The sequence below is a fragment of the Suricata suricatta genome, chromosome 5 (assembly GCF_006229205.1).
Source record: "Suricata suricatta isolate VVHF042 chromosome 5, meerkat_22Aug2017_6uvM2_HiC, whole genome shotgun sequence".
Taxonomy (NCBI): Eukaryota; Metazoa; Chordata; class Mammalia; order Carnivora; family Herpestidae; genus Suricata; species Suricata suricatta.
Genome location: NC_043704.1, coordinates 15,506,570 through 15,517,004, shown reverse-complemented (window position 1 = coordinate 15,517,004; position 10,435 = coordinate 15,506,570). Strand labels below are relative to the sequence as shown.

Below are 10,435 nucleotides of genomic sequence, written 5' to 3'. Positions count from 1 at the left end.
AACCAACTGAATCACCCAGGCTCCCCAGAGTTATAAATGATCTTAAATCCTTCATAAATGATCAACCCTTTACTACGTATGTAAATGTTTATACAAATGCCTAATAATGATATTCTGCCCTTTTCCAGTAAGTATTCAATGACTAGGAATGTAAATAAAACCGAATGTTAGATCTCAAATGAACTTAATTGTTAGAATTCCCTTCCCATCTTTGTAGGATTTCTCCACCTCATATGTACTCAAAGGACACTCAGTCCCCAGATCTGACTTAAAGACGTCCAGCATGTGAAAACTGTCTAACTCTTGAAGGAAGCGCTGCCTCGTGATCACCATAACACATTATATCCTGGGCATAGTCTCACTCCAAGGCTGGCCTTAATGGCAGAGCTATATTCCTTGGAACTGGTCATGTTGTAGAGCCTTCAAGCTCCAGGTACCTCAGACTCACACTTTGTAGTGACCGTTGTCATGGAGATCAGTCAGTGAGTCACTTTTCACTGCTGGCTGAATTTGAGTCTGAAATACATTTTCTATTGTAGGATGTGAGTGTTAGAGCTCCGGAATGACACATGAGGAAGGACACTGAAATCAGACTCCAACACACTAGTAGGTTCTCAAACTCAGAAAGGACTGGGTTCTCATCCCATTCTTATATCTCTATCAAGTAAGGCCCTAAATGAAACCATTTAAGCAATAGTTCTTCCTGTTTCAACTGAAGACAGTGGTGATATTGATCATACCCAAACCTTAATGAAGTTTTCTTCCCCTGTTTTAATTAGCACTGTCCTTTCTAGTCACTCTATCAACTTAGATCAGTTCATTTGGAACAAAACATCAAAATAAGTCCTTGAACTATCTCTCCAATTTTTCAACCTTCATTGTCTTCCACAAGAAGCAGTTTTATTCCCCCCATGTCAATTATCTGTCTAAATTTATCTAAATTAATTCATAAAATATATATTAACACCTACTAGTATGTAAACACTCTGAGAGTAAAAAATTATTCTACAATTTGCTTCTGTCTCTTCAGTGTGTAGAACATTTATCTTTCAAAAGCATTCAAAACTCTTTGTCAATTAAATGAATCACCAAATTCATCAGACTCAGGATGCCAACAAATATATTAGCAAACAATTAAATTCAGATGAAATGATGCTGCATTTTTCTTCTAGCTTATTTTTCCTTGGTTTTCTATAATCCAGCTGAGGCAGCTTCCAATTTCTAATTAATACCAGAAGCTCTCTTTTCAATTCTATTTACCCTTTAAGTACGCAGGTCACATCTACTGTCATTGGACTTCTGTCACAACTTCCTAAAGAGGTGACATCCTTCATTATCTTTCCCCGCCAGCTCAGTTCTAGCTACAGAACTAGAAAGATAAATGACACAGTAAATTGTGTCATTTGCACTGACTTGTGAGCGTCTGAGCATGAGAGATGCAAGAAACATGTGAAGGAGACATTATCTCTGATGCACAAAAGAGAAGAAATGCTTGTGTTATATCAAGGAAGAACCCCATGTTCATGAAATATATTGTCACCCCAGTTTTTAAGAGAAGCCATAAGACCTCAACAATGGTGTAATTCACGAGCAAGAACACAGGGATGTGTTAGAGGAAAAGAAATATTTTATTGAAAATAGAGATTTTTTTCAGATGTGGGATGTTAGGATCATTGCCACAGTCACAAAACAGAATCCAGATTAAGGCTCTAAACACCCACATATGGAAAAGAGTAAGAGGGTACTACACAACCACAGGATGCCATCTAACAAGTGTTGACTTGGGTTCAAATCTTCTACAAAGCATGCAATTTCTTGGATATAGAAATCTTGGGATATGGATCCTTGAATCAGCCTTCTCTGAAGATGTGTCATTTCAGAAGCAAGTGGGCTTAGACAGTGATGTTCTAGCAGCAAGAAGAATAACATCTTCTGTAGCAAAATGGTCTGTAGCTACAGCAGCCAGAGCCATAGCCATAGCCACAGCCATATCCGGTGCCATAGCCACAGCAGGAGCCATATCCACAGCCATAGCCTGTTCCATAGCCACAGCCATAATAGGGGCCACAGCCACAGCCAGTGCCATAGCTGCAGCCATAGCCACAGGAGTTGCCGTAGTTGCAACACATGTTGTCAAGAGAGGACACTTCACGTGCGTTGTGAGAGGATGTGGTGAACTGAGTGTCTTCTGCTAGGCTTGGGCCTTTATATACTGTCAGTAACTGGTGGAGCATACCATTCACCCCCTGACATATCCAACAAATATGTAAGCAACTATGGTGTGCCAGTGACTGTCAACAATCAATAATGTCTCAGGAGACTCATTATTATGGCACCTCATTATTGTGGAGATTCCAGTTTTATTTAAAGCACAGCATTTTCATTCATTCTGCCAAAAAAAAAATGTTTCATTAGAATCATGTGCTCTTAGTAAAACCCAAATGTATGTTTACAATGTCGTATGATTTAATATACCTTATATACTAAGGCTGAGGGGAATTTAGGAAAGATCTGTCCTTCTTGATCTCCCCACACGTCTAAAATGTATACCTCTGCCCACAAGAAACGACAGACTTCAGCTCCTTTATAAAATCCTTGCAACACCTTGCCTGCCTCTGGCATCCAGATACCTACTGAGGATACCTACTGGCTCTGTGGGGTGGAAGCTAGGGATGATGCCATAGCAGAGCAGAGAAAAGCCGTCAACAACATTCAAACATCTCATGTCAAATTTCGAAAGCATTGAGATTGAGAAACCTTTTTTTGTAGCCTCACATCTGTCAATTAGCTTCTTTCTTTACTAGTGTCTAAGCCCAAATATTCCCTTTCTTCTCAACTAAACTAAATGTCCTACCCTTCTATCATCAGACATACAGTAGAAAAAAAGATGTTTTGTTGTTTGTCTGTTTATGATGTTTTTGATTATCTTCATTTTCTAGGTCACTATATTTAGAGTCAGGCAAAATCCAAAATTTTAATTGCTTTTTACTATGACAATTATGAAATTCAAGTTGGAAGTCAAACTCAGGAATATTTTTTCATTTTTTTCATTTTTTTAATTTTAATCGTTTATTGTCAAATTGGTTTCCATATAACACCCAGTGCTCTTCCCCGCTAGTGCCCTCCTCCATTACCACCACCTCTTTTCCCCTTCCCCTCCCCCTTCCACCCTTGGTTTGTTTTCAGTATTCAATAGTCTCTCAGGTTTTGTGTCTCTCTCTCTCCCCAACTCTCTTTCCCTCTTCCCCTCCCCATGGTCCTCCATTAGGTTTCTCCTGTTCTCCTGTTAGACCTATAAGTGCAAACATATGGTATCTGTCCTTCTCCACCTGACTTATTTCGCTTAGCATGACACCTTCGAGGTCCATCCACTTTGCTACAAATGGCCATATTTCATTCTTTCTCATTGCAATGTAATACTCCATTGTATATATATGACACATCTTCTTTTCTACTCCACATTCAAATTTTGACAACAAGTACAGGGAGTCAACTCGTTCTTTATTGAGGGCCTTCGACACAGATTTTTCATGAAACTGCTGATTTTCTTTTCTGAGAACTTTCATTATTAGACTTTTTTCCTTTGGTTAAGAAGGTATTCCTCCCACTGGTTTTTCTAATACTGGTCACTAATCTGTTTGATCACTCCCCTATGTGTCATCACTAACAAGAAGCTGAAAGAAAATATTTCTCATGCTATTGTTCTTTACCATTTATTTTCATTGTTTTATGTCTCTAAAATCAAAATGATAAATACTAACACACAGGTTCCCTAGAATAGACATGTTAATTTTCAAATACACACTTTCTGGTCACAATATGCCTGATCCATTGTAATCCACTCCTATATTTATTGCATTATTTCTAGTATATTTTCATTCAGCTCTCTGGATACTGATCCAGAACAGCAGAAAAAAATCTATATTTTGTACACCCCTGAATCACAAGTTCTAAGTAGAGTGCTGATACATAATTTGAAATCCATCAATATTTCCACCAATAAAAACAGATGCAATAATACAAAATATTTTCTAACATAGGAGTGTTCTCATCTCACTTAAGCTGAAAGTCTCAAATGTTCTTTGACTAAGAGAGTCAGAAACTTCACATTTTAAATATATGTGTTAGTTTACAAAGATATTATTCCAAAGGTACAAATGATCTTTTTTAAAATGTGTATTTATTATTGAGAAGAAACACAGCACAAGATGGGGAGGGGTAGAGAGAGATGAAGACAGAGAATCCGAAGCAGTCTCCAGGCTCTGAGCACTCAGCACAAGGCCCGACATAATGTTAAAATCACAAACCGTGAAATCATGACCTGAGCTGAAGTCGAACGTCAACCCACTGAGCCACCCAGGCGCCCCAGAGGTATAAATGATGATAGATGCTTCATCAATGATCGACCCTTTACTACGTATGTAAATGTTTTTATACACACCTAATTAATGATATTCTGCCCCCTTTCAGAAACTATTCAATGACAAGGAACATACATAATTTTGTGTGTGTGTGTGTGGTTGGTAAAAGCCACACCTTTATTAAGATAGCCAGGGTCTTATATACCATGGGTGATTACATCATTTCTTTAATGGTTACATAGTTCAAGGTACTTGAAGACATGCTCCGGATAAGGTCATTCTTTTTTTTTTTTTTAATTTTTTTAATGTTTTATTTATTTTTGATACAGAGAGAGGCAGAGCATAGAGGGGGAGGAGCAGAGAGAGAAGGAGACACAGAACTGGAAGTAGGCTCCGGGCTCTGAGCTAGCTGTCAGCACAGAGCCTGACACGGGGCTCGAACCCACAAACCTGAGATCTGACCTGAGCCACAGACGGAAGCTTAACCGACTGAGGCACCCAGGTGCCCCAAGGTCATTTTTATCAGGACGGTAGTAACAGGATTAAGTCATTACAAAAGAGGAATCCCCTAATAATAGTCTGGTTTTAAACATAAGATAAACCTGAAGAATTCTATGAGGAGATATACATTCCTTGAGGCCCTTCATCAATTATTCAAGGGTAAGATGCTGATCCTTTTATAAGCAAATCTTTTGGCTGAGGATTATGTTCACTCCTAGCAGCAGACAAAGAGCCAGAAAATAAAGTAAGGGAAGGTCACTGACTGACCCAAGTTGATTCAAAGCCTAAAAGTATATGCCTCTTTGCAAAGCAATGAGAAAATCATAGGATGGACAGAAGCCATATGTGGGGCCCAGGAGGCCAAATATTGTTTGAGGGTATTTTTTTGCCTACTGGGCCCCAACAGGACAATACCCTCTAGTTCCATCCATGCTGTTGCAAATGGCAGGATTTAATACTCTTTGACGTCTGAGTAGTATTCCATTGTATATTTATACCACATCTCCTTTTTCCATTGTTATATCCAGATTTTAGTATCCCCCCAAAAACCAGAGACCACCAGGGAGACCGAATCACGCATGCAAAAGCAAAGGGCTTTATTATGGGCTTATATAAGCATGGGCTCACAGATCCACCAACACACTGGATCCACGTGGAGCAAGCCCTGAGCATGGCGGGGTAGGGGCTTTTATGAGTTTGGGAAGGGGGAGTTACAGGAAATGGTGACACGGGTATATTGATAGCAGGTTTAACCATTCATTGATACTTTTAGTGGGAGCCAATCACAACACCTAGAGTCTTGACCAATCACAGAGTGGGCCCAGGACCCTCATGTAGGGCGTGACTAGGACCCTCACATAGGGAGTGACTAGTCTTAACCTCCATCTTTAGGCCCGCCCTTAGAAGTGTTAAAGGTGTTAGCTGGTCTTTCCTGATTGGGCGTTCCAAGAGTTGTCTGAGAAGCTGACACTTAGGCCTCCAAGGTCAGAGTCAGTTTGATTCAGACCTGCATCCTTACACCATCTGTCTGTCGATGGGCATTTGGACTCTTTCCATACTTTGGCTATTGTCGATAGTGCTGCTGTAAACATTGGGGTGCATGTGCCCCTTTGAGTCAGCATGTTTGTGTCCTCTGGATAAAGTCCTAGTCGTGCAGTTGCTGGGTCCTAGGGTGGTTCTATTTTTACCGTTTTGAGGAACCTCCACACTGTTCTCCAGAGGGGCTGCACCAGTTTTGCATTCGGGGTGGGGTGTTTCAAACTCAGCGTTATCAAGGTGTAATCTCCCGACAATGAGACACACCAGGCCCTGCGGATTATGTGGCCTAGTCCCCCCACCACCGCAGAGGAGATGTGATTTTTCTGTACCTTCACATACGTGTGTAAGAGGTGCCATGGGAAAGCAACTGAGCGGCCACATTGATGTGGAGAGCTGCGAACACTGACAACCCCCACTTGCAAACCTGGGATGACCCAAACCATTTGAAAAGCACCAGTGGCCATTATATTGCAGGCCAGATAACAGATCCAGGCACCACCAGGACTGATGCCCCCACTCTCAATCTGGACTATCTCAAATTGTAATTCCTCACCATGGAATTCCAACATCCCCTTCCCCACCGAAGCAAACAGCCAATTGAATCCTGCTACTGTCCAAAGAAGACCCTACGTGTCTATCAGCCCACCTGAGCTCAAACCCAGAACTTCAACATACATAAAATTATGAGGTAGATCTTCAGTGAACTTAATTATTAGAATTCCTTTCCCATCATTGTAGGATTCCTCCACCTCATACGTACTGGAAAAAAAACACCAGTCAGTCCCCAGATCTGACGTAAAGATGTCCTGCATGTGAAAACTGTCTAACTCCTGAATGAAGTACTGTTTCTTCATTAGCAGAACACATCATATCCTGGGCATAGCCTCACCCCAGGGCTGACTTTCTTGGCAGAGCTATATCCCTTGGAACTGGCCATGTTGTGGAGTCTTCAAGCTCCAGGTACCTCAGACTCACACTTTGTAGTGACCGTTGTCATGGAGATCAGTCAGTGAGTCACTTTTCACTGCTGGCTGAATTTGAGTCTGAAATACATTTTCTACTGTAGGATCTGAGTGTTAGAGCTCCGGAATGACACATGAGGAAGGACACTGAAATCAGACTCCAACACACTAGTAGGTTCTCAAACTCAGAAAGGACTGGGTTCTCATCCCATTCTTACATCTCTATCAAGTAAGGCCCTAAGTGATACCATTTAAGCACTAGTCCTTCCTCTTTTCAACTGAGAACAGTGGCAGCACTGATCATACCCAAACATTAATAAATTTTCCTTCTCCTGTTTTAATTAGCACTGTCCTTTCTAGTCACTCTATCAACTTGGATCAGTTCATTTGGCACAAAACATCAAAATAAGTCCTTGAACTATCTCTCCACTATTTCAACCTTCATTGTCCTCCCCAGGAAGCAGCTTTATTCTCCCCATGTTAATTATCTGTCTAAATTTTTCTTAATTAATTCATAAAATATATATTAACACCTACTAAGATGTAAACACTCTGAGAGTAAAATATTATTCCACAATTTGCTCCTGTCTCTTCAGTGTGGAGGACAATTCTCTTTCAAAAACATGCATGAGCAGGGGAGGTCAGAGAGAGGAAGACACAGAATATAAAGACAGGCTCCAGGCTCTGAGCTGTCAGAACTGAGCCTGACTCGGGGCTCTAACCCAAGGACCGTGAGATCATGACCTAAACCAAAGTTGGATGCTCAACTGACTGAGCAACCCAGGCACCCCTGCATTTTTCTTCTAACTTGTCCTTTCCTTGATTTTCTATAACTTAGCGGAGGCAGCTTCTGATTTCTCATTAATACCAGAAACTCTCTCTTCCATTCTACTTATCCTTTAAATACTCAGGCCACACCTACTGTCATTGGGCTTCTGTCACAGCTTCCTGAAGAGGCAACTTCCTTTATTATCTTTCCTCTCCAGCTCTGCTCAATTCTAGAAACAGTGTGATTTCAAGGGCATGATGCTGAAATAGTGGGTTATTTGCACTGATCTGTGAGGGTCTTAGCAGGAGAGATGCAAGAAATGTGTGAGGAAGACGTTATTTCTGATGCACATAAGAGGAAAAATGCTTATGTTATGTCACGAAGAGCCCTCATGTTCATGAAATATATTGCCAGTCCAATATTCAAGAGAAACCCTTAGACTGCAACTGTGATGTAATTCACAAGCAAGAACACAGAGATATGTTAGAAGCAAAGAACTATTTTTATTGAAAATAAGGGATTTTTCCAGATGTGGGATGTTAGGATCATTGCCAGCGATGAATCTTAACAATCCAGATTACGGCAGTAAACACCCACATATGGACAAGAGTAAGATGGTACTACACAGCCACAGGATGCCATCTAACAAATGTTGACTGGTGTTCAAATCTGCAAAGCATGCAATTTCTTGGATATAGAAATCTTGGGATATGGAACCTTGAATCAGCCTTCTCTGAAGCAAGTGGGCTTAGACACTGATGATCTAACAGCAAGAAGAATAACATCTTCTGTAGCAAAATGGTCTGTAGCTACAGCAGCCAGAGCCATAGCCATAGCCACAGCCATATCCGGTGCCATAGCCACAGCAGGAGCCATAGCCACAACCATAGCCTGTTCCATAGCCACAGCCATAACCACTGCCATAGCCACAGCCATAGCCTGTTCCGTAACCACAGCCATAATAGGGGCCACAGCCACAGCCAGTGCCATAGCTGCAGCCATAGCCACAGGAGTTGCCGTAGTTGCAACACATGTTGTCAAGAGAGGACACTTCACGTGCGTTGTGAGAGGATGTGGTGAACTGTGTGTCTTCTACTAGACGTGGACCTTTATATACTCTCAGTAACTGGTGGAACATACCACTCACCCCCTGACATATCCAACAAATATGTAAGCAACTATGTTGTGCCAGTGACTGTCAACAATCAGTAAAGTCTCCGGAGACTCATTATTATGGCACCTCATTATTGTGGAGATTCCAGTTTTATTTAAAGCACAGCAATTGCATTCATTCTACCAAAAAAAATGTTTCATTAGAATCATGTGCTCTAAGTAAAACTCAAATCCATGTTTACAGTGTCCTATGATTTAATATACCTCATAAAAGAAGGCTGAGGGGAATTTAGGAAAGATGTGTCCTTCTTGATCTCCTCCCTCTCCTAAAAGGTATACCTTTGCCCACAAGGAAAGACAGACTTCAGCTCCTTTATGAAATCCTTGCAAAACTTGCCCACCTCTGGTATCCAGATACCCACTATGGATACTTACTGGCTCTGTGTGGTGGAAGCTAGGGATGATGCCATAGCAGAGCAGAGAAAAGCCCTCAACAGCATTAAAACATCTCATGTCAAATTTGAAAAGTGTTGAGATTGAGAAACCTTGTTTTGTAGCCTCACATCTATCAATTAGCTTCTCTCTTTACTAGCGTCTAAGCCCAAATATTCCCTTTCTTCTCAACTAAACTAAATGTCAAACCCCTCCATCACCAGAAACACACTAGGAAAAAAAATGTTTTGTTTGTTTGTGCTGTTTTTGCTCATCTACATTGTCTAGGTCACTATATTCAAAGTCAGGCAGAATCCAAAATTTAAATTACTTTTTACTGTGACAATTATGAAATTCAAGTGGAAATCAAACCCAGGAATTTATTTTTCTACTCTGCATTCAAATTTCAACAAGTAAAGAGAGCCAACTAGTCCTATATTGAGTGCCTTCAACACAGGTTTTTCATAAAGCTTCTGATTTTCTTTTCTGAGAACTTTCATTATTAAATATTTTTCCATTGGTTAATAATAACTCTCACTGTTTTTTCTAATACTGACCACTAATCTCTTTGTTCACTCTGCTATGTGTCATCACTAACAAGAAGTTGAAAGAAAATATTTCTCATGCTATCGTCCTTTATTTTTTATTTTCTCTTCTTTTTTGTCAGTTTCAAAATTCATGATGATAAATACTATCATACAATTCCCTAGAAGAGACATGTTAATTTTCAAATACACACTTTCTCGTCACAATGTGGCTGATCCATTGAAATCCACTCCTCTATTTATTGCATTATTTCTAGTACATTGTCATTTAGCTGTCTGGATACAGAGCCAGAACAGCAGAAAAAAATCTATGTTTTGTAGCCCCCCTGAATCATAAGCTCTAAGTATCGTGCCTGGCACATAATTTCAAATCCATCAATATTTCCATCAATAAAAAAAGATGCAATAATACAAAATAGTTTGTAACTTTGGAGTGTTCTCATTTTACTTAAGCTGAAAGTCTCAAATGTTCTTTGACTAAGAGAGTCAGAAACTTCACATTTTAAATATATGTGCTAGTTTACAAAGGCATTTTTCCGGAGGTATAAATGATCTTTTTTTAATGATAATTAATTATTGAGAAGAAACAGAGCATGAGTGTGGGAGGGGCACAGAGAGGAAACACAGAATCTCAGCGGATCTAAACTCAGAGCTGTCAGCACAGAGCCTTAATGGGACTTGAACCCACAAACCATGATATCATGACCTGAGAAG

At 40.3% G+C, this 10,435-nt stretch overlaps 2 protein-coding genes across 2 annotated transcripts; both read right to left on the bottom strand.

Annotated features, from left to right (window-relative positions):
- Positions 1-1,907: 1,907 nt before the first annotated feature.
- On the bottom strand, positions 1,908-2,129 carry LOC115291077 (keratin-associated protein 21-1-like). The gene has a single exon (XM_029938676.1). The coding sequence runs from the start codon at positions 2,127-2,129 to the stop codon at positions 1,908-1,910; it is 222 nt and encodes a 73-aa protein (XP_029794536.1).
- A 6,265-nt stretch (positions 2,130-8,394) lies between these two features.
- LOC115291076 (keratin-associated protein 6-2-like) lies at positions 8,395-8,664 on the bottom strand. The gene has a single exon (XM_029938675.1). The coding sequence runs from the start codon at positions 8,662-8,664 to the stop codon at positions 8,395-8,397; it is 270 nt and encodes an 89-aa protein (XP_029794535.1).
- Positions 8,665-10,435: the final 1,771 nt, after the last annotated feature.

Bases quoted from the DNA above. Each gene is read 5' to 3' on its own strand.
- LOC115291077 (XM_029938676.1), bottom strand. From the start codon at position 2,129: ATGTGTTGCAACTACGGCAACTCCTGTGGCTATGGCTGCAGCTATGGC.
- LOC115291076 (XM_029938675.1), bottom strand. From the start codon at position 8,664: ATGTGTTGCAACTACGGCAACTCCTGTGGCTATGGCTGCAGCTATGGC.